General features: G+C 42.2%; 2 protein-coding genes across 3 annotated transcripts in view; one reads left to right on the forward strand and one right to left on the reverse strand.

Moving 5' to 3' along the window:
• The first annotated feature begins 4,668 nt into the window (after positions 1–4,668).
• Positions 4,669–11,845, forward strand: LOC111155588 (complement C1q like 3). The gene is made up of 2 exons (XM_022515839.1): positions 4,669–5,256; positions 11,165–11,845. Exons 1-2 carry the CDS (start codon positions 4,669–4,671, stop codon positions 11,342–11,344), a joined length of 768 nt encoding a protein of 255 aa, XP_022371547.1. The 3' UTR covers positions 11,345–11,845.
• Positions 11,846–14,063: 2,218 nt separating this feature from the next.
• The window catches only part of LOC111155574 (phosphotriesterase related), a 68,573-nt gene continuing 58,919 nt past the window's right edge, over positions 14,064–23,717 (reverse strand). The window contains exons 4-5 of one of the 2 annotated variants that reach the window (XM_022515819.1): positions 20,600–20,740; positions 14,064–14,820 (exon numbers count right to left, since the gene is read on the reverse strand). In XM_022515819.1, the coding sequence (XP_022371527.1) occupies positions 14,610–14,820; positions 20,600–20,740 (352 nt within the window). In that variant the 3' untranslated portion in view covers positions 14,064–14,609. The remainder of the gene's footprint in view (positions 14,821–20,599; positions 20,741–23,717) is intronic. The other variant, XM_022515820.1, reaches the window with a different exon arrangement.

A 23,717-nucleotide genomic window follows, 5' to 3' on the forward strand; every position in this document is an offset into this window, starting at 1 on the left:
AATTATCTTGGTATAAAACTTTCTTTTTCTTACTTTGGAGAAGGGTGAAATGATCCTTGTGTTGAGTTTTGTCTTACTTTGTTTTATATTATACAATCGTACACATAGGCAGCTCTCCTGGAGAACTTGGGTGTTCTAATTTTGTCTAAGTCTATGACATTTAGTATCCATTTGATGTCATTTGTCTTAAGTCTGACGCTTTAGCTTCCTGTACTGAGCATGTGTCCTACCATCCAGCTCCTATGCCCATGCACTGTTCAGAAGTCCTACAACATATGAACATGGAAATGGACATTTATTGCGCTCTGGGTGTGAGTTGGCTAGCATTATCATTATAAGCATTAACTTGCTCGGGCTTCACAACAACTGCATGAGTTAGGTGTTAATGTTCTTCCCATTTTAGAGAAAAAGAAATGAAGCCTCGGGGAGATTTAGTGACTTTTATAGCAACTCAATGAGGAAACCAGGATCCAAATTAAGACCCATCTGATTCCAAAGCTGTAAGGATATACTACTTCCCTACATTGCTCCAAACAGACCCTTTCTGGCTAGAAACCTAGAACTCTTCATCATAGGGGTGTATGTTCTGAAATATAATTAGGAGATCGAGGAATCAAAGGTAAATAGCTGATCCCAGCCTGAGGGTTTTTTTTTTTTTTTTTTTTTTTTTTACTCTTTTTATCTCTATTTCTGTAGATAGTCCTTGGGTTTGTTAACTCATCTTATTTTCCTCTTATAAATGCTATTTTTGGTTCAGTACTGCTGGATTTGGAAACCATTCTCATGACTAAAGATTTGTTTGCCTCTTAAGAGCCCAGTGTAGGGCTGTGCTGCCAGTGGGCGCTCGATAAAGATTAATGGATGGCGGTGCACGTCTGTGTGGGAGTCGTGTGGCTTCGGATCTGCTCGGTTCTCCGAAAGAGACAGAAATGATGCGGGAAGACGAAAATCAGTGGATCATCACCCAACCCAGATCTTGGGTTTCTGTGTTGGACTTTATGATCTGAATGGTCCCAGAGGCCCAGGTGCTGAAGGAAATGGGAACACAGAGCCTTATGTTTTCTTGAGACGTGATGGGGGAAATTAGATCGCAGGGCTTGCTTCCAAGATTAATATCAACTTTGAGAGAAAACTTGCTTCTCTGATGAGGACTGAAGAGAATCAAATATTTTTTTTAATTGACACATTTTCTATTATTATATACATATAGAGATGATGAGTAATATGCCATATCAGATGGCTTATTCAAACTGTCAGAATAAGGGCTGAAGCGTGAGTAACTTTCCAGAGAACCTTCTGAGAAATTCAAGCAGTGGAAAGTGGCAGCCACCAGCCGTTAGTTCATCTACTACCCAGTCATCCCTGAACCAAAAAGAAAAAAAAAAGTTTCTCCCAAAGCACATGGTGGGACACCTCTAGAGAAGAGGGAGGAGATTGGTAATGTATATTGACTTCACTCAAAAGCCAGCTGTCCATGCGCCACCAGGTTTGTCCCCTCACTGGAAGAATGGGTCAGCCGTGTGACCTGGGAAATGTTGCCTGCGTTGTGCACAATGCCCACAGAGCACTTTTCCAAATCTCAGCAGACTTTTAAAATGTTGGTGCCCTCCCTTGTAAAACCAAGCTGGGCTTTGGCATTAGAGATGGTGGAAAGAGAATCGCCTCCATTGCAGGCCTGGTCCCAGAGGTCTGACATTGTGGCGTAGAGGAGAGTACAACAGCACACGCACTGGGAGGCCTTTCCTTCTGCTCACGCCTGTATCTCACACTTACCGTCTGCAAAAGTGAGCAAGTACAGGCGAGCTTTCTAGCATTCATTCCATCTCTACCGTTTCATGATATCCTCACCGGCTTCCTCTGTAAGATGAGCAGCCTTCAGTGGAAGTGTATCTTGAGCTTTTCAATGAGAATTTACTTATTTAACTCTACCTTTTAAAAAGTCCCCGTCCATCCCCCACTGGACTCTCTTTGGCAATGAGGAGGTCTTATGAATTTTGATAACTTGGTGCATTCTAAAAGAGTTTGATTAATACATTAACCTTCATGGCCATTCCCACACTTTACCGTCTTGTCCCCCAAAAGAAAGGTGACTTTTTTAGAAGCAACCCACATGGTGTGTTAGGAAAATAGGTATTGTGGCCGGGGGAGAACTTTCTATGTGTCTGATGCTCAAACATATGAAAATAAGTACCTCCTGTGAACCAAAGTCTTATGCCCAAGACACAGACACACATTTCTGAAACCACTACCCTAAAAGATAAAGATTTGAGGAGTGGGAAGGACTCTTATCCAGCTGCAGCCAGAGGGAGAGAAAATACGGAGACCTGGGCCAGGCTGAGCCCCAAAGGCCGGGGGCTCACTCTTGATTCTCCCCGGAAAGACCTAAAGGAGCTGCTGACATTTCTCTTAAAAGAATCAATGTGGTTTTCTTCTCTCTGCTCATTTGACCTTATTTCGGTTTGAAACATAGAAGAAGGAAAGAAAGAACTAAATTGACATGCGGTGGAAGTTAGGCAGAAGGAACAGACAAGGAAATGCTCAGGCAGGATCCCAGGCCGAGGATTGTCACCCTGGGACGTTACTGTCTCTTGCCTTCGCCCTATTTGTTCTTGCTTCTCATTTCAGATTCTAGCCCTGATGTAATAAGTCACCGTCTTCCCAGCCATCATCCCAGTATTGAGAAGCAAATGTCATCCGCATTTGATTGACATCCATTGCTCCTGAATGCAAAAGTATGATTTACAAATCAATTCCACTTGTTTATTTAAAGCTGTTCTTGTGTGTCTTATGTATTTGTTAGTGCCATAACTTGCCTGATATCTTCTCTGGGGGTTTTACATTATTATTACAAAGCCAGGCTTTCCCTTCTCCCGCTCTCTCATTGCAAATGGGGCTCTTCTTTCTCACGTTTTTTTTTTCTTTTTGCCCCATGCCTCAGTGTACATCCAGGAAATGTGCTGTGAAGCCTAGAGGACACTTTCCATACCTTAGCGAAAGATGTTGCCCAGTATTCTTGCAAAGGCTGCTTGGTTTGTCTTAAGACTTTTAAAGACATTTTAACAAGTGATTATTTTTCATTCATGTAGTGCAAGTAAATGCAACTTCAGGTCCAATGGCAGTGTCTCCTGAAAGGTAGCTAGAACTGTAATCCTGTAAGTGGAGGACAAAGTATATACTCACCATCCACAGCATTGGTTAAAAGAAACCCCCACCCCCTCGCCATTAAGTGGTGGGCCTGTTCACTCACAATCGTTCAAAATATCCTTTGGCTTTTCAATGTGCCTTAAATGTTCTCTGGGTAACATCTTACTTCATCTTAGGAGGCTGGAGAGGAAAACCATAAGGTTAAAAAAAAAAAAAAACCATCTGGAAAATTCTAAAGGGCCCTTCTTATGTTAAAAGTGGCATTTCAAAAAACACCTGAAGCATGGGTTGATTGTGGGTGAGCCAGTAGAGAAATATTGTCAACCGAGCCACCCTCTTTTCAACCTTCACCTCCGCCCTTCAACTGGCGCCGCTGGCCGCATGGGAACTAGAGGGCTTAAGTGTGACCTTCGAGGGCCCAAGGCTATTGCACATCTGTCTTCCTCTCCCCCCGTGTGTCCAGCGAGAGCGCTGCCATCACCTGGGCTCGGCAAGGGAGTATTCACGATCTCACTGTTCATCCATGTGCAGAGAGGAAAAAAAAAAAAAGAGAGAGGCTGGAAAAAAAAATTCCCACATTGTCAGAGTAATGCCAAACTCTCTCTGAGTGGGATGAGCAGAGCAGATGCTGCAGTGAGATGCCAAAGCGGCTCCCCTTCCTCTGTGCCTTGGGTGCCTATAAATTGCTCCGGCGCGCGTTTGTCAGCCTCCTCTTCTCCTGGCAGGTGGTACCCAGGCAGAATTCTGCGTTCAGTCTCTCTCTCGCTCCGCTCCCGGCCGTGAGGCGCTCGCCGCTGCTCACTAGCTCCTCCGCTCCAGCCCGGAGCCTCGCCGAGCTGACCGTGCCCGCCGCCGCTGCTCCGCGCACCCGGGGGGCGGCTGGCCCGAGCTCGCGCCGCCAGCGCCCGGCGTTAGGGGTGCGCGTCTATTAGAGTTGTGGTGGTTGCAAAGGAGGGGGAGAAAGGCAGTGGAAGGGCGAACAGAGCAAACGGAAAGAAGAAAAGAAGGAGGCAGAAAAAGGCAACTTCAGACGGAAAGTTGGTGCGAACTGGCGCAGTCGGCAAAAACGGAAAAGTCGATCGCAGGCGGCGGCTGCATAAAAGTGTGAGCTGCCCGGGCCAGCGCGAGAGGCGGCGGCAGGCTCTGCCCTTCGGGTGGCCGCGCCGGCGCCCGCGGCAGCCACAGGTGCGAAGGGGCTCGCGGCAGGCGAGAGGGCGCCCTGTGCACCCCTCCCCCAGCCCCCACCCCCCAGCCCGGGACTTCAGCTCAAGTCACTTGGAGTCTGAGCTCCCTCCCCAGCCGCAGCTTCGGCAGGGGGGAGCGGGAGCGGGAGCAGGCGGGGAGCGGCCGGCGCGCGCCCGCCCAGGGGAGTTGGGGTTCGCAGGGGGTTGTTTTCGGCTCTGAGGAGGTCCCCGCCCAACCTTCAAAATTTTGTCCAAAAGCAGACAAGAGGATCGCCCCGCGCTGAGCCGGCTGGTGGGCAGCAGGAGGCGCCTGATCGCCGCCGGGGCGCTGGGGGTGGTGATGGTGCTGCTGCTGGTCATCCTCATCCCGGTGCTGGTGAGCTCGGCCGGCACGTCGGCGCACTACGAGATGCTGGGCACCTGCCGCATGGTCTGCGACCCCTATGGGGGCACGAAGGCGCCCAGCACTGCCGCCACGCCCGACCGCGGCCTCATGCAGTCCCTGCCCACCTTCATCCAGGGCCCCAAAGGCGAGGCCGGCAGGCCGGGGAAGGCGGGCCCGCGTGGGCCCCCCGGCGAGCCTGGGCCGCCGGGTCCCGTGGGCCCTCCGGGCGAGAAGGGCGAGCCCGGCCGCCAAGGCCTGCCGGGCCCGCCCGGGGCGCCCGGCCTGAATGCGGCCGGGGCCATCAGTGCCGCCACCTATAGCACGGTGCCCAAGATCGCCTTCTACGCCGGCCTCAAGCGGCAGCACGAAGGCTACGAGGTGCTCAAGTTCGACGACGTGGTCACCAACCTCGGTAACCACTACGATCCCACCACGGGCAAGTTCACCTGCTCTATCCCGGGCATCTACTTCTTCACCTACCACGTCCTGATGCGCGGAGGGGACGGCACCAGCATGTGGGCTGATCTCTGCAAAAACAACCAGGTGAGTGCCAGCAGGCAGCAGGGTGGGCGGGGAGGGAGCGCGGGAAGGTACCGGCAAGAGGGAGGAGACCCCGGAAATGGGGGTGGGAGGCCGCGGTGGAAGGGCGCGGCAGCCCGGCTCCTGGGAGCCGAGCGGAGGGGTCGCCGCTATTCGCTGGCGAGGCAGGGGTCGTAAGCCCGCACGGGCGCCCGGAGGCCTGGAGAGCGCGGTTGCCAAGCTGGGATCTGCACTCAGAGCGCGAGTGCGAGCTCGACCCTCGAGGGTAGGGAAGCCGGGAGCTCCGTCCCTTGGACAGCTTGTGCACCAGGCAGTCCCGGGCAGGAAGCGACCTGTGGGATCCTCAGCAGGGCAGGGACGCTCTCAGGCTTTGCCTGGAAGAGGAGGGCTGGGGGAGCCCCGAAATGGGCGTGCCAGGGTGACAAACTCGGGGGAGAAAGGGGCCCGCGGGAGAAAGAAGGGATCCGAAAGAGGGAGTCCAAATGTGACGCGTCGAGGGCCGAAGAGGGACCGGGGGACTCGCGGTCGCAAGGCCCCTGCGACGTCCCAGACTGGGGAAACGAGCATACCGTCAAATTCAAGGCACAGACTCCGGTTTAGATTTCAGCCCAAGGAGAAGAAGGGGGAGAAGTAAAGAGCCCTGATAACAAGAGAGAAAAGTTGGGACTCATGGGTGTACTCAGCAAACACGAACCCAAACACAGAACCCAGACTCCAGGGGCTGAAGTAGGAGGCCGCACAGGCAGGTGGCAAAGAGGGCGAGAGGCAGAGCCGGCGCTGGGGCGATGGGCCTCACTGCCAGGGAGTCCCCGGGCCGCCTGCGTGAGGGTCTTTCCAGCCCTGCCTTCTCACAAGGCAGTGGCCTTGGCCTTGACTGTGCCCTAGCCTCAGATTAGCCCTGAGCCCCAGGATTTGCTCTCCTGGGCTGGATGGCTCCGCCATCAGGGCCACGGGTCTGTTTTATGTGGGGGCCACTTTATCGTTTGCTTGAGAAACTCGCGGTCACTGCAAAACCAAGGTGTGCCCGATCTCTTAGAAGAGGAAAACTGGATTTGTAACTACCCGGAAGTGTCCTCGGACCTGAGGCACGCGCTGAATCAGCAGGAGCGCTCTGGGCCAGGCCTTGCAACCGGAAGCCTGCAGTCTGGGCTAGTTCTCTGGCTCTCATTTTGCCTCTTGGGTGGTACAGGGAATGGCCAATTTAGATTTAACAAGGGCTACTGGGCTTCAGGTAACCCGCGCCTTGAATTTCAGACCTTTTCAGTTACAACCCAGGTTTCTATCAAGCAGCATTAAGGCAAGATTTCTTCCAAAGACCCAATTCAGGATCAGAAGTGTTGTTTTTGTTGTTGTTGTTGTTTTTGAAAAGTGAAAGACAAATAGTATAAATGTATAAGAAAGAAAGGACAAAAAAAATCCTGTCCCTCCTTTCTCCTCCCACCCCTCTTTTCTAAAGGAATTTAGAAATAAATAGCTCAAGGACCCCACAGGACAAGTAGAAGCAAAAAAAAAAAAAAAAAAAGAAAAAGAAAAGAAAAGAAAAAATGGCCACCAGGAGGCACTGACAGGGTTGTTTATTGTAGTTATTATGCACAAAAATAATATTAAGATAAATAAATATTTACAGAGGAGTGAGATAGTTATAGGTGTATGGTTAAAAAGGGCATGACTCACTGTATCAAAATAGAGCTATTCGATCACCTTTATGACATGGTTTATGAAGAGCCCCTTAAGCAGACAGCAATGAGGCACCCATTTATTTACAAACTGGCTCTCTTCTGACTCAAAGGTTAGGTCTAGAAAATACTGTCAGGCTGAAGGATTGTTTTTAGTGGTATTAATTAAGATGGAATAATATTCTAGTTTTATCAGCCACTGAATAAAAACACTCACATCTTTAAAGATCTGGAAATTGCAATTGCATGAAAAATCAGGGAATGACACATTTAAATTAGTTTAAAGGTTCCTGTCTCAACTGCTGAGCCCAACTATATTGAACTGATTCCAGGAAAACCATTTTATATACCTGTTCAGGTGCTTTTTGTTTTTAAAATTATTCCATTGTTTGGAGAGTAGAATGCTTCTTTGTATCCTCCTAGCTTGCACATTCTCTGAGGATCAGGAAAAAAAAATAAGGCAACCAGCTGACCTTATCATGTATAAAGCTCTCCACTGGCATTAGTAAGCTGTTACTTCTTCAAAAGGTGTGCAACAAGTAATTCTGAAAAATATACATAGCAGCAAACAATATATTTTCAACTTAAGCATGGACTATTTTGGAAAATGGTTATTAAACTATTATTGTTAAGGAATTTTATCCCTAGAATAGAACAATTTTATAAAGGCTGACCTGTAGACAGTTGCAAATGAGAAATATTTTATAAAGTTTATTTTATTAATATTAAATAAATAGTTTATCAGTGATCTTCAGTTATGTTCTTGTCTGATCACTTCTTAGAATGGCAGTTTCCCCCTGGGCAGACCTAATTTGTTTTCATAAAACAGAAACTCAGAGATCCATGTCATTGTAATGTTCTATGGATTAAGTGGATTTGAGAAGCACAAAAATTAAACTAAAAATGCAGTACACTCTAGGATAGAGGAATGCCTCTAGACCGTAACCATATGAGAACCATTTTATTTATGCTTTGTGTTGAATGCAGGATCACAGATGGAAACATCAAAGGCCAGTAAATTAACCTGATGCACCACTTAACCTTTTGTTTATGATTCCACAGAAGTACAATGAAAATGAAATTATGAGAGCATCAGTAGCAATTAATTAAATTAGCAAATGTTACCATAAATATTGTCTCTAATGATAAACCCTCCCTAATAAGATAATGCTACAGCCACGCAAACTCCCAGGTTCTCACAAACAGGCCAGTAAAAGGATCACAGTTCTCATATTCCCCATGAAACCATCAGCCCAAATTTAATCATATCATTTGTTGTGAGCCCATGACAGTGCATATGAAAGCTAAAAGTTGGACTCTGGTGGCTTTACAGAGAGACAGGAAATACAATTTTAATGTGTTCGTATACCTTTGGCAGAAAACCTGAATTCAAAAATTGCTCTTTGAGCACAGTCACTGTGATACCACTATACTAAAAGCTAAAACTGGCTCAAGATTAGAACTATAAAATAATTAAAGACCCGGTTTCATTTTAAGAAACTATTAATTAATTACAGCACCAATGACCATGAGATGTTGGAAACGATAGTTTGTGGGTTGATCATTCATTCATTAGCAAGATTAATGAAATGTCAAATTAATATTGTCTTTTTAAAAGCAGTGACACACGCACTACAGATCAAGCAGGATCTAAATAGTTAACTTAAAATTTGAAAAGATATTAGAGTACATTCAGGCAGAAATGGGGGATATCGGGCTAAGGAAAGGATGCATCATTCCCAGAGAAAATGCTGAAATCGGTGTACATTTAGGAACCTGAAAATAGCGTCCAAGGCAGATGCATTACCTTCCTCAGTAGTTCAATGGCTTAAAGGGAGAATTGTTGGAAGTCACCGAGCTGATTACTAGAGCTTGAAATTTCAAGTTCCATGATACCTTTAGAGTAGTAGGATCAGGTGAGCCGGCAGGCTAAAATCATGCAAAGCACATCGGAGTGTGGCAGTTATTTAATTGAGAGAGTCTTGTGGTACAGTATAGGGTAAAATTTTAAGAGAATCACTTTCATTAAAAAACAATCACACAACAAAGGAAGTGAAAAACCGTAAGGGTAACCTTCTAGTCTGTGGAATCCCCCTAATGCATTTGCAGAGTTTGTGGTCAAACCTACAGAATAAAAATGGTCACATTTACAGGGTTTTCTCTTTATACCCTGTAGAATAAAAACTGCATCATATATATATATATATATATATATATATATATATATATATATATTTAAGACTATTGCCTCTAAATCAAGGGATTTTAATGAGTACTGGTTCCCAGATGCCTTTATAAAGAAAGCAGTGTTACAGCACAATACCCATAGAGCATATATTAAACATCTAAAGCACTAAATAAAATGTGTCTGCCTATTAATAATAGCTGAAAAGTATATTTATGGATGGCTAATTAATTAATATATTACTGACATGGCTAATTACTAATTTGTATTTTAATTTTTCTCACCCATTAAAAGTCCACGTGTTTAAAAAAAAAAAAAAAAGATGAGGTCATAACAGCGCTATCCTCCTTGTAGATTTTTTTCCCAGGGAGTTAATGACTAGATGAAATTAGTGAATCAAAGCACTCAATTCCTACAAACTTATGATTAATTTCTAGGAAATATTATGACATTAAATTGTGTTATTAATTAACAGTCCAAACAGATCACCTCATTGAATTGGTGTATACATTTGAGTCAATGTTTCAGAGCCTAATTGCATGGTATGTTGCTTTCACTGTATTAGTTAGTGTCAGTTAGCACAGTGTTAAGCAATTATAAATCCTTTAAGCCCCTTTCTCCTTTTGCTATACGATATCCAGAAAGAAATTTTTTAAATACTACTCAAATTACTTTACAAGTTCAGCAGTGTCAAAGAGCCTTCTCCTTTTTTAACATTTTAGCATTAATGTGAGAACATACCACATGAAAATTTAATTTGAAAACCTATCATTTAAGTTTTGAAAGAAATGCATGGAAATTCTTGACTTATGTCTCAGTTCCCTCATTTTACCAAGTGATAAAATTCAGCATATTATACCCCAAGTCATGCATTATTACATAATGCAGGTTTACAAAACCACTAAATCACTTGCTGTGTTATTCAGGGAAATACCATTATAGTGGAATAGAAACAAGCCACAGAATGGAAGATGTTTTACTGAAATAAATCAAATTACAAGTCTGCCTACTGAAAATTTTTTTCCGAGGCAGAACCAAAATATAGCTAAATGAATATAAAGCCTAATTTGAGTTGAGGAAGTGACAGAATGTCCATATTACTTGAAATGATAGGCAATTTGACCGTTTGCAAATGTCTATCAACCCACTAATGAGATCACAGACTCAACACGAGTGGATTATAGGCAACTTCCATTCTCAAAGCAAACCACACATTTTTAGAATCACCCAAATGAAAAAGGGTGTTCAATCAGATCACTAAAAATGTTTAGAAATTTGAGAGACCTCAAAGCTTAGTTCTTTCTATAACTTTTAGATATGTTGAAATTAAATATGGAAGCACACACATCACAGGTTAGTAATAAAAAGGCACATCTAGAAAAATGAACTCTGCAAACTTGGGTGATGTTTAAATGAGGTTTCTGGCCAAAAAAAAAAAAAAAAAAAAAAAAAAAAAAAAAAAAAAAAACTTTACCTGAATTAAATTTTAAAACCCCCAAATCAAAAGACTTCCTTTTTTTTTTTCTCCCTATATAGTAGAGTTGGAGTCGTATTATTTCTCTGACGTCTCCACTGCTGTAGCTCTCCATTTTCTAATAAGCGTGAGGACCCGCTGAAGTTCAGATTGAACCTCTGTCCTTGTAAACAGCTGCTTAGAATATTGCTAATTGGCTTAAATTAAAATGCAAAAAAAAATTACCCTTCTTTCCATTCCAAGAAGTGACTGGGCCTAGAGATTCAAGAAATGAGAAAAAGCGCTGATTTACGAAGAGGATAGAGTGATGTGCATGTGGTTTACAGCACACAGTAAGAAAAAAGCCTGCTGGAATGACCATTGCATAGGACCTTTTCATCTTTCTGCTCCTCCCTTCCAGCGACACAGTTGAAGCTGTTACAAAGATACCCTCCCAGAGCTCCAAGGCCCTGGTGGACTCTCCCGGGCTGAATTCTGTGCTGTGGCGCAGGTTGGCTTCCGATGCTGAGTGAATGGCAAAGAGGAAAACCCGACAGCTCTCTCCTCCAGATTCTAATTCTCCTTTGCTTCACACAGGTGCGAGCCAGCGCCATTGCCCAAGACGCTGATCAGAATTACGACTATGCCAGTAACAGTGTGGTTCTTCATTTGGAGCCAGGAGACGAAGTCTACATCAAATTAGATGGCGGCAAAGCCCACGGAGGAAATAACAACAAATACAGCACATTTTCTGGATTTATTATTTACGCTGACTGATCATGCAGAAACTAAGCTTATTATTCTGAGTTTGAACGCTGGATTCGTATGGCTAACGTCTGTGAATCAAGGATCCCAGGGGATGCCGGTTGCGGGGCACCTCAGTTGTGTATATGTGGGGAATTCAAATGCTACCTGACTCACATCTGTATACGCAGAAACATTATGTAAAAAAAAAAAAAAAAAAAAAAAAAATTAAAAGCAAGATAAGCAGATGTGTTATCCACTACCGCCAAAGCAAATACTCCTCCTTATCGTTAGTGTCCATGTGAATGAAGTCCTATATAGATCACAAATTTTTATAGAAAAATCTAAGACACTGAATTATTTCTCCAATATATCTGAACTTTGGTGTACTGTGATCTTGCTGCTTTTATCCATATGTCAGCTTTGGTTCTTGTGAGTTTACCTGCTTATTATGATACCTGGAGTCCATTCATAGTGTGGGGAGAATTATATTACCCTGCAGGAGAAGGTCTGATTGAAACAATGCTGCTTGTCCCCAAAGAAATTGTTTGCCTTGTACTTTTGTTAACTTTAGAGCTAGTCCTGGGAATGATTCAACTTCAAGCCTTAACCTGGAATTTTCTGGATTTGAGGGAATTCCCAAGCCTATGATAATTTTCACATTTTCTTTTTTCTTATGAATTTTCTTTTCTCTCTTTCCCAGTGATAGTCTTTAAAAATAGAGATTGAAATTGTATCATAGGATTACCCTCTAAGTGTGAAAATGTGTAATTATGTATGGTATTTAGAAAATCCCCTGTGTGTCCATTTTGTCCATAGGATGCGTTTAGATTTACTTAGAAAGTCAGAGAAATTTATTCTTTGGTGTTAAATCAGACTGAGGCTTTTGCCTTCTTTGGAACAAAAGATTATTCATCACCCAATGCACAGTGGTTTAATTTGAGCTACTGCATGGGTCACCAAGGGGACACTAAGTAAGGCCTTCAAATAGTTACTACAAGTCACGGCCTGAGGTTATTTCAAAATGAGCAATTTCACATACAACCAATAAGACAACAAAGTGTATATATTTTATACAAATACCTGCTACATATACATGTATTTGTGTGTACACACACACACACATATGTTAGATCAAATATAATATATACATGGCTTCAGACCAGAGGCACAGTGGCTGTATAGCCTCAAAAATTTAATTAAAAAAAGGTATGTGTATATATACACACAAACACTCATAAATTATTCGACTTATTTTCGATCAAAATATATTTTGGATTACAAAGGCATATGGAAGAGCAAAATAATTTAAGTGGCTTCTCTCTTAAGAGTTACCCAGAAAATTAAATTTCAGTCGGTTAAAATGCCCTATACATCACATGTCTGTAAATTATGCCTATGGCTTCTTTATTACCATGTGCCAATCAATATTTCCACTGGATTCTGTGGCAGACTGTTAATATTAGGACTGCAGAAACAAAGTGGCTCTCTTTTGCAATGTTTATGAATCACATGCATTTGAATTATCCATTTTTTCCCTTTTTTCTCAGGTGGATTAAAGCTGACGGTAAAGTAGATGTTGAGAGTAGTGTAAATCATTTCTCTCTGGCTAAAATACATTGCCAAAAGCCATCTCTTTAATCTAAGAAAAAGATTAAAAATGCATGTTGATAGGTCCTAACTATCAGACAACTTCCACTATTACGATGAAAAATCTGCTCCCCTCTCAGCTGCCTTTGAAGACTCTTTGAGCAAGTCGATTTGAAAAACAGGGATTTAAAAATCTGCTTGTTTTACTGGTGAAGGACATTTGCATTTTTTCATTTAAAGGAATTAGTTTGTTCTCATGGCTTGTTCCTCGTGGGTACTTTCTGTTCTAATACACAGAAAAAACTCGATCATCTTTGATCCACAGAAATATCTTGTATTTAGAAAACCTCAACTTTGCAAAAGAGTTACGTGTGGTGTTCCCATCTGAAGGTGCTGTTGGCTTGGTTTAAATGCCTTGGTCTGAGTAACTGTCATGATTTTTATGATTAAAACACTTAGCCCATTCATCAAGAGTAGTGACTAATTCTCTTGGGCCTTTCTGATACGTTGGATAAGTCATGAAGGAGTTGCAATGGATTTATATCTGTTTAACAATATGTATTTATCAAAGAGAAATTGGTAGCAAGGGTTTGGAGATTTGTTTTGGGGGGTGGGGCAGTTAACAAATAGTATAACGAGGAATCAACCAAAAGATTAATTTGTAAGCAGCAGTGCACATCTTCTATGGGTTTTAAAAAGGCTTTATTTACACAAACATCAGGGCTCGGTACCTTCTGAAGAGCAGGCTCTAGAATCAGAATGTCATTTCTAATAGATCTGACCTTTCCTTCAGATAACTAAGCATTATTTTCTCTGTTTAGGCCCAAGGAAAAACAAATAAAAGGTAAAGGGATTAAAGGGAATACATATAAGGCAAACATTTCTCTTTTTTTGCATTATATATTATTAATTAAACTGTGGCCTTTGTTATAGATATAATGATTCATTAAACTATATTATGTAATATATTTTTATTATTATGATTGAATTTTTATAATTCACTATTAGGTGTTCATGCTCCCTTATACAGGTTGTTTTAAAACAACAAAGTTTTACAGCAAAAATGGATACCAGGAAGCCACAGGCAACAAAACTGATTTATTATCAGTAAATATAGATAAGGTAGACAGCATATCATTAAGCTTACACAATCTTTTTTACCATTGTGAATTGGTAATTGTATTACAATATCCTCCAGGGGGAAAAAAAGCCTCAAAATGTAACTTCCTTTGCTGCTGAAGCTATTTTAAAGTGCCGTATTATTCATTAAGCATTAATTAAAGAACAGCAGGATAATTAGTAGGATCATTAATATTACAAGTAACATTAGATTGCTCCAGAAGGGGGTAATTTAACTAGAAACACTTTAAATTTTCTCAAGTAGTGCAGCTGATAGATTAAGAAAACAAAACAAAACAAAAAACTCCACTAAGGGGGCACAGACTGTAAATCACTGTTTGGAAATAGGTATTTCTGTATTTATTTTGTGGAGGCAAAACAATAGGGCTGAATCAGGTTAGTAACTTCTTAAGGTACAGGGGTAACCGCAGTTTCTGAGAAGGCAAAACTCTTCTAATTCCCATAAAAAGGAAAGGGCCCACTATTAGTCCTACAGGGCTCTGATTAATATCTCACAATGCGCTCGAAATCACTGAAAAATGTTCTCCGCAAGCCTGATACTCAAGATGTGAACTCATAAACAACCACCCTATTTGAAAGTTAGCCATTGCTTAGGGTTTTCTATCAGTATCTTATCAATTGCATTCTCAGTGATACCTCTAAGCAACATTTTAGGAACAATGTTGGTGAGTATATGAGAATAGCCGTGACCTCCATATTTCATTAGCTGATGCTTCGTATGTATGTCATGCGCCATCAGAATTCGGTCTTCATAGCCCTCATCCACCAGAAGACACACTCTGTGAAAAATGTTAGCTCATTAAATGGCATTGGTCTCACATTTAAAATTATCAGGGCGCTTGAAACGTTTTACTCATAAACGTATTCTGCTTGCTGTAGAAATACAGCCTTCCGCTATGGCACGGGTAGTGGGAGGCCCTCCTTAAACACTCCACGGTGATGATAAAGATAGCACTGCATCCTAGTAGGAGCCTCGTCCTTATTCCACGCACAGAGAAATTTCTAGCCTGTGGTATTTATGACAACGCCAGCAATACTGCATTAAACACAGTTTCTAATAGAATGTACCAGTCATTCAGAAAGAAATAGGTGGCATTTCACAAAGTAACTTTGTTCTGGATTTGTAGCCAGCTCTCTGCTCTAAAATCCCTCTCATAGTGGACCCATTTTCCAGATTCCATTCTCTCTCTGGCTCACTGTCTCTCTGTCTCTCTGTCTCTCTCTCTCTCCATTCTTCTAGCAAATACAATCAATGGCAATTTGTGATTAAAAAAGGGAAACAAAAGGAATCTTCGTACAACTAAAACATTCCGAGAGTAAAATCTGTTGTTTTGAAGGTGAAGGGCCTATTATCAACTAGATGATCATTTTAAAAAGGCCAGGAAATGTACCTCTGTAGTTCGAGCATTGGTCCCTTCGAAGTAACTATGGAAATTTTGGCTTAGTACTTGTCTCAGAGCATTGGATTAAATCAACCAACAATTGATTCTGTCTTCCTTCTATTACAATAAGATTGTTGTAAATATTGAGATGTTCCTTTAAATTTATAGCCAGTTGCCTCGAGAATGGCTTTCCAACTTCTGTCTAAACATCTAATCCTCTTTGCTTTGTTAAATGCTGTAATCTATAGTGTGAGTCACCTCCTGACAGCTACCATCTGTGTGTGTCTGGACTCTGGGCACTGTTTGTCGTGACTTCTACGAGTCGCTGATGGCAGGAGGTGCAACTTGGAGACAGTGGTTCTTCTCTGGCATTCTCTACACGGGCTTGTCAGTCTCTGGATTCCCAAACGAATCTAGACGGTTGGACAGTACCTTCTTCCTAGAGACTAATTATTTAAAAGGTATCCTTTTTGTTTCTAGGACATTTTTTTGCCATTCCGGTGCATGAGTCATATTTAATAATAACTAAAATAAGCAAATTGTGGACCACCACACAGAAACCTCAAACACAAAGCCTTGCCCTCTGAGAACAGATGTTTTAAAATAAAATTATAATTGAAGATGAGATCTTGTGTTTGTAGGTCAAAGGAAGGCAAGCGCCAGAGAATAGCCACCCCGAGCCTTTTTGTCTAGAAATCTGTATTCGTGTCACATGTACCCAGGCGTGTCCTGCAAGATCTTGGACTTCTGTTTGTGCTGCCATAGATATTTACCTCTTTAAAAATTTGTATAGCGTCCAAAAGCTCTTGTCTGACGTTACTTTTGGAACAGGCTCTCTTTAAGGGAATGCTCCGAGTTACATGATCATTTATGAGAAAAGAGGAAGATTAAACAGAATGCATACGCATTGCTGAAACTTAGCGTAACAAACCTTGATCCCCTACTGAAAAGGAGTTATGTTCCCGGAAATTTTAGGGCACACTTCCCCCCTTATATTTTCTGAACATTTCCTGAAGTTTTTGTCTCTTTTCCATGTCTGAGAAAAAAAATGGTGTCATGTTACTACAGAGGCATTTCGTATGGAGAAACAAATTCCTGTACGTGGACTCGTGCCATACCCTGACACCCAAAGTTATCAGATTGTGAGATAGTAAGGAAAGAGTATAATGGATAAGATACTCGTTGAAAAGTGAGAACCCATAGAACTCATTAAGTCAAGAATGGGGAGACCAGTTCCCTCATGAGAATATTGCCATGGCACTTCAAATATAGTTATCTCCTGACTATCAAGATATAACTTGGCCACTCTTTTTTTTTTTAAGAGTTTGGTTTTTTTTTTTTTCCCTTAAAGATTTTATTTATTTGAGAGAAAGCGAGAGAGCACGAGCGGAAGGGAGGGGCAGAGGGAGACGGAGAAGCAGCCTCCCTGCTGAACAGGGAGCCTGATGTGGGACTCCGTCTCAGGACTCTGTGATCATGACCTTGCCCGAAGACAGATGCTAAACCAACTGAGCCACCCAGGAGCCCTAACTTGGCCACTCTTAGAATAAAAGCTTCTCTCTCGTGCTGTGCCATTGTATGGAAGAACAGTAGTTCCAGCGATGCCGCCAGAAGGAAGGAACCACTGTAGATGAGAAGACAAATATGACAGTAATTATAGAAATACAAATGAGTTAGTGTTTTGCAAACAAATATTAGAGAGAGACTACAAAGTGTGAAAAGGCAGAGATATAATAAGATTTGAGAAATGGAGCATAAGATTGAAAACAGGTGTTAGACACAGAATTTCTGGTGCTGAAAACCAGAGGTAGGCAGAAGCGTGCTTCTCTGTTCTTGCAGTTCAGAGCTGTAAGATGACTAAGGCTCGGAAAAGGACTGCCAATGGATGATGAAAATCAGGTGCCCAAAGTGGGGGGGGGCGAGGGGTACCAGAGCACAAAAGGTCATTCAGTAATTACCGTAAGCTGTACTCGAGTCAAGTCACCTAATGCATGATTTTCATTTAAGGACAATTAAGTATATGTATGTGGATATACATAAACACACGTATACTACATATAAATTTTGATGTATTTCCATATGTCCAGAATGTTTATATTTGGTTCAAGGAAAGCTGACCAGAATGAAATTCTTGTTCTTGAATTGATAGCCAAAAGCTGCTAAGAAGGGATATGAGACGAGGTGTTGGTTGTCCTCCCCGCCCCATATCTCCTTTGTAGACCCACTCTACAGATCCCTGCCCCCTTATTCCAGGTCCAAGAGCCTCATGAATAGTGTAGGCTTCCTCCTAAAGATACAAAAGACGCAGCTCACTGCCACAAAGGAGCTTAGGGAAAGGAATCAGGTCCTCAAAGCAAACTTACTGTTTCTAAGATGAATTGTTTCCTCCTCAGGATATCATGGTTTTGAGATCATGGAAGATGAAAAACCCCTACCATGCTGCCCACTTTAAATTCCAGGGAATATTCGCCTCTGAGTATGGCTCGGGGGCCCTAAGGACACACGTTTGCGCCTACTGAATGGTGCTTCTGGGCAAGTAAAAATCATAACACAAGATGAACACACAAAAATAAATCTGTGTATCAACAATAATAATCAACAAATCTGTGTATCAATAAATCTGTGTATCAAAGAACTGATTTCAGTGGTTTAAAAAAAAAATTTAAAGACCTAGCTTCACTGGTCAGGTCAGTTTGCTTACGTATGGCCAGTATGTCTTCATATTGACATAGCTAGGGTGGGACGGATCAGCCAGCTCTCCCTGTCGATATTAAACTTGAAGCATCTTTTACTGTTACTGAGGTCATCAAGAAGGAGTGACCACACACAGGGACAGAAGAAGGCACACAGATGTAAAGGTTGACTGCCCAGGGTAAGAGCTGAGGGCTGTCCCAACTGTGGCCACCGGCTCGAGATCTTTCCCTCAGCCCCCAGGTGTGTATATCCCACTATTGCTGCTTGAACCTCAGTTTCTGGATGTCCCTTCTGTAAGTCAGTTCTCTCTACTTGTATTCCAAATTGGTTTCTACACCCATAACCACATTCTGGTTCTTGTCATCATGGAAGACTACTTCCTCTCTGAAATCTCGATCTTGGGTTTCCCACTCTGACCACAAGTTACATCCCTCTATATTTCCTCTCACCTCCTTCTGTGTACATTCCCCCACTTCACTCAGGCTTCTGGTTATTCGCCTCTGCTATATGATTCCTGTATCGTCCCAGTTCTCTCTACACTCTCTTTCCTCCATCTTGGACCCCATGACCCTCACTCAACCCCACCCTTGTTCCCCGGGCTCTCAGCCGTGTTTTTGAAGACAGAATCCCAACCGTCAGTCTCTCTAACTGTTCACATTTTCTGCCTCTCCTCAAAGCTTCCTTGGTCTTACTGCCAAAATACGCAACATTTTGGGTGGAAACAATCACCACATCATGTGCATTGGAGCCACTCTGCAGTTTGTAAAGATCTTGAGTCTCACGTGGGTCTCACACACAACACGTCCCATCCGTGTCTCTCTCATTCCCTGAGCATCCCTTCCCAGGCTTCCTCCTCTTCCACGAGGTCCTGCCCTGAATCTTTCCCTTCCTTCTCAGAAGATAACCATGTCTACTTCACAGGGACACTACCAAACATGTGTGACCATATGTCCTCAGTTTCCTGTTCTCACCACGACATCTCTCTGCATTCACCCCATTGCTCGCCTTATCCCTTTCAACCAACTTTCCCTTTGCTTCCCAGATTCCATCTGTTTGTCTCCTTAGAAGCCTCGCTCTGTAGCTCCTCTCTCCAGATTGTTTTAAGTTAGCATCGATTGACTATTTTCATATTCTGCCCCAGACACTCACGTAAAAACTCTGCATACTTTATTTCATGTAAATTCCATAGCAGCCCTGTAGAATGAGTACTGCTTCCCGGGACTGGTCTCGCTCTCCATCTTTGTCTCTCTGCTTTTGCTCTCAGGCACATAACCATGCTCAACTCTACAAAACCTCAGGATCCTGCCATGGCTTCTCGCTTTGGCCCTACACCCCTGCTTCCCTTTACTACCAAGCTTCTTGAAAATCCCCTCCACATTTTCTCTCCTCTCCCTTACCCCTCCTCCTTCCTCAAGCCTTGACTGTGGAGACTGCACTTACTAACTGCCAGACAGTCTCCAGCCTATGAAATCCAACGGACACTTTTCAGCCTTGACCGCACTTGATACCTACCACCTGTCCAGTGTCCAAGCCCTTCTGCTCTAAGTATTCTCCTGACTCTCACCACAACACATTTCCCTGATATTAAAACTTTTCAATCTGTCCTTGATTGACTGTTCCTGAGTCCATCCCTTAAATATCAGTGTTCCCCAGGGTTCTGTCCTCATTCTCTTCTCTGAGTGATCTCATTCGTTCCTACGCCACCAACCATGACATATAGACCAAAGACGCCCACATTTAGTCTCAGTTCAGATCCCTGCCCTGAGCTTCCCACCCTTAACCATTTGTTCCACTGGAGAGCAACTCTTAGATACTCCCAAACCAGTCATCCTTGTTAATCCCGAATCTGTGTCTCCTCTCAGATTCCCTAATTTGGTGCATTCAAGGTTCACATTACCATGTAACCAAGACAAACCAGGTAGCCATCCGCCCTTAACTCCAAAAATTTTCCACTTGGTTGCAGAGAATGACTCATATGATTATTCGCTTAGACAGTTTGGAAGGGGTTAGATCTCCTTATGATGGTTGGTCTTTAGACATTCTACTTACAGCATTTAAGTTTCAATCATCTCCATAGTGAGTATTTTTGATAAAGCGTTTCAGAAATTCATTGTAGGAGGTTAGGACTTCAGCGTCGGCAACATGGGAAAGAAACTGCTTGCTTCGTTAGGGATAAAAAGAGGAAAACATCTTTGTTCTCTTATTGCCGTGGCCGGGGTTAAATATTATCTGTTTCTTGTCAGCTGCCCATCTGCACTGAACTTCTAAGGCTCCGCTAAGCTTTTGCCTACTTAGGATGACTCATTTCCTTCTTGAAATAATATATAAAGATTTTCTCCCTGCAATAGCATTGATACTTTTTTTCTGCAAGTCTCTGGTTCTGCCTGCATACTGTTTCCTGAATCTTTGCTAATACCCACCCAGCTATGAGTCAAAATGGGTTGGGAAAAGAGAATGCTATCAGAGATTTCATCGTATTTACCTTCTAATTCTTTTATTATCGTCGGGCATGTCGATATCCGGGTTGAATTGGTAATGAAGGAGTTCGGTCCCAAAGAGATCATATTCCAAGTAACAGCCAAGTTGAGCAAACTCTAGTAGTTCCGTTTTATCAAGTATAGTCCTAGAGACAATAAGACAGACACACTGTTATTGCCAAGAGCACATCTTCCACATATACAGATTAAAAGTTCTAAGTGTACTGTGTACTGAAGTATAATGGAAGTAACAGAACTTTTGAGTTGGCTCTTACGGTTTAGCTATAAAATAATAAATGCAATTTGTTACCAGAAATAAAGGAATTTACCCTTATCTAAAAGGGAGTTTTTCCTTCTAAAGTACTTAGGAGCTATAGACATTTTAATGATGCTGCCATTACTCAATAACAATTTTTAATCCTCCTTCAGAATTGTCTTCAGGATATGTTCCATATTCTTTTGAAAATCCTTCATAGAAGTGGGATAGCTATGAACTCTGGAAGTTGACAAAGGGAATTTGGCATCAGTCTGGTGAATTACGTGAGTATTGCTAATCTGGATAAAATATAAAGCTAAGGTAAAGTAATAGGGTGATTTTCTTGTGAAGACCATAAAGCGGTTCCAAAATGAATTCCAGTGTCGTTTTGGGCTTTATTGTCATTTGTGAATATCACTGCAACTTTTCGAAAAGAGGGCAATACTCGTACAGCTCTTTGTGTTCTGGTGTGCCTAGTTTTTAAATAGAATTTATTATTTCATGATAATTTTTAGGGATGTCTTCTCATTTCTTTAGACATCATAGTAAGAATAGCACTGTTTTATGATGTAAGACAATGTAAATGAATAGGGAAGAAGAGGGGGTAGAAGAGAAGCTCCAGCTACAAATAGGGGAGCAGAGTTCAGAGCAAGAGTAGATGATCTCAAGAAATATAACAAGTAAAAATTTAAAGAATTTTTAACAAGTAAATTTAACAGGTAAAAAGGGGTACATGAAGCTAACCCCCAAAATACCCTGGTAGAGGTGCACCTGGGTGGCTCAATGGGTTAAGCCTCTGCCTTCGGCTCAGGTCATGATCTCAGGGTCCTGGGATCGAGCCCCACATCAGGCTCTCTGCTCAGCGGGGAGCCTACTTCCTCCCTCTCTCTCTGCCTACTTGTGATCTCTGTCAAATAAATAAATAAAATCTTAAAAAAAAGTACCATGGTAGAGATTCAAACACACAGAGAAAAAAGAAAGAAGGAAGGAAAGAAGGAGGGAGAGAAATCAACCAATCAATCAGGAGACAATACGGAAATAATGTGAATGAAAAACACACCCTTTAGACATTTGTGAAGGGAGGTCAGGGTGCAGAGAATGGAAGTGATTGAAATTCCAAACTGGCCTGGCACAGAGTTGGAATGTTAGATGATCATTGTCTTACTAGGCTTTTATCCACTGATATTCTATTACCTTGGCAATTCCAGGATACAAGGATTAAAGTACCGTTATATGTCTATAAATCTGCTTCGAAGAGGTCAGAAGTATTTTCAGGGCCTTTCTTCCAAACCATAGGAGGACCAATTAAGCCTCTGTGTGTCATGAGTGCGAGAGGTTTCTGCTGTCTTGGGATGCTACCTAGGAGGTGACTATTGACTTTCACTCTAAGCAGTCATATTGTAGCTGGTTCCGTTTTATTCCATTCAACAATTCAGCCTAACTGATAGTGCACAGTGTTGTTTTAGGCAGGGAGGCTAACATATCTTTCTTTTACACTATAAAATGTGCATTCGTTCTGTGCTATCTTCTGCTAATACCACTCCTTTTCCATCTTCTTACCCTGGAGACTGTCTTATGCTTCCAAAATTACTTGCCTAAAAGAATATGTGTTTTTCTATAGTAGACACATCGTGTTTTCCCCCAAAGAACCAGGCTTAAAAACAAAATATACACAATTAAAATAACATAAGAGGGAAGTATAGTGTGTTTCTCTTGAGTCACTTCCTTCAGTTTGTTAATTACCAATACGGGCAAGGTGCTGGGGGTGGGTGAGGAGACAAGTAGGGGATGAAAGTGCATATGACCCCTTCATTGGATCAAATAGGATCTCACTGCTATTTCAGCTCCTAATGTCCTTCTCTTTCCTTTGGCCTAATGCTTTGAGACTAAGTTTTGTAAATTTTAAGTGATATTTTGAAATAGGTATCCAATGAAAAGTCTATGTTCAATGAAAAGCCATAGGAGAGTTTTTAGTCTTAGTTACAACTGAAAACAAAATGTAAAGTTGCTTGGCATCGTAAGAGCTGAAAATTATAAGAACTTACTTGTGTCTGGCATTCTGCTAAGCACTTTATTATCTATTACCCCATTTAATATTCTCCGTACTTCCACTGATCTCAATTTTACAGATGGAGAATTGGAGAAGTGAGAGATTGGAAACTTATTCAAGGTGATGTGTTAGAATATGGGTTCATTTCAATGCTAGAATCAGCTATCTTAACCATCATTCTATATGACTTCTCCTACTGCCAAACATTTTGTGCTCAAAGGACTTTGTCCAGAATTATACTGGCAACAGCACATGAAGTGTTGTTTTAATCTTTATTTTGAACTTGATTTCCCTCCCCACAAAATGCACTTGAAAAAATGGGGAATTTCCCATCAAATGGTAGCATGGGGACAAGGCAGTGATAAACCCAAAAAGTAAGAAAGGATTACTTTGTACATTTCTGTAATTGTTAGCTCAGAGGACAAATACATATGGTAGGCAGGAGTTGACCATTACAGTTATATTGGACAATTCGAATGACATGGTCAAAGGAGGAGAAGGAATTGAATTAATGATGACCACTGCTTACTTTCTTACTAGGAACGTGATATTGCTCTAAGGCTCTCAGGGGCACATATGAAGGGTCTTCTAACACCAGATCAGACCTCTGTTCTGAAGTCCAGAATTGCATATCTAATTGCCTGTTTGCCTTCTCCACATAGGTGTCTAATAAACAGCTCAAACTTAACATGTCTCTAACTAGAGCCCTCATCTACCACCCTAAACCAGCTGTTCCGACACCCTTGCCTCTCTCTGCTGGTGGCAACTCCATCTATCCATTTGCTCAGGCTAAATGACTTACAGTCATCCTTGACTG

Source organism: Enhydra lutris, unplaced genomic scaffold, assembly GCF_002288905.1.
Source record: "Enhydra lutris kenyoni isolate GAN:26980312 unplaced genomic scaffold, ASM228890v2 scaffoldscaffold42, whole genome shotgun sequence".
In the NCBI taxonomy this organism is placed as follows: domain Eukaryota; kingdom Metazoa; phylum Chordata; class Mammalia; order Carnivora; family Mustelidae; genus Enhydra; species Enhydra lutris.

Bases quoted from the DNA above. Each gene is read 5' to 3' on its own strand.
- LOC111155588 (XM_022515839.1), top strand. From the start codon at position 4,669: ATGGTGCTGCTGCTGGTCATCCTCATCCCGGTGCTGGTGAGCTCGGCC. The intron at 5,257-11,164 runs GTGAGTGCCAGC...TGCTTCACACAG, and splicing joins ATCTCTGCAAAAACAACCAG to GTGCGAGCCAGCGCCATTGC.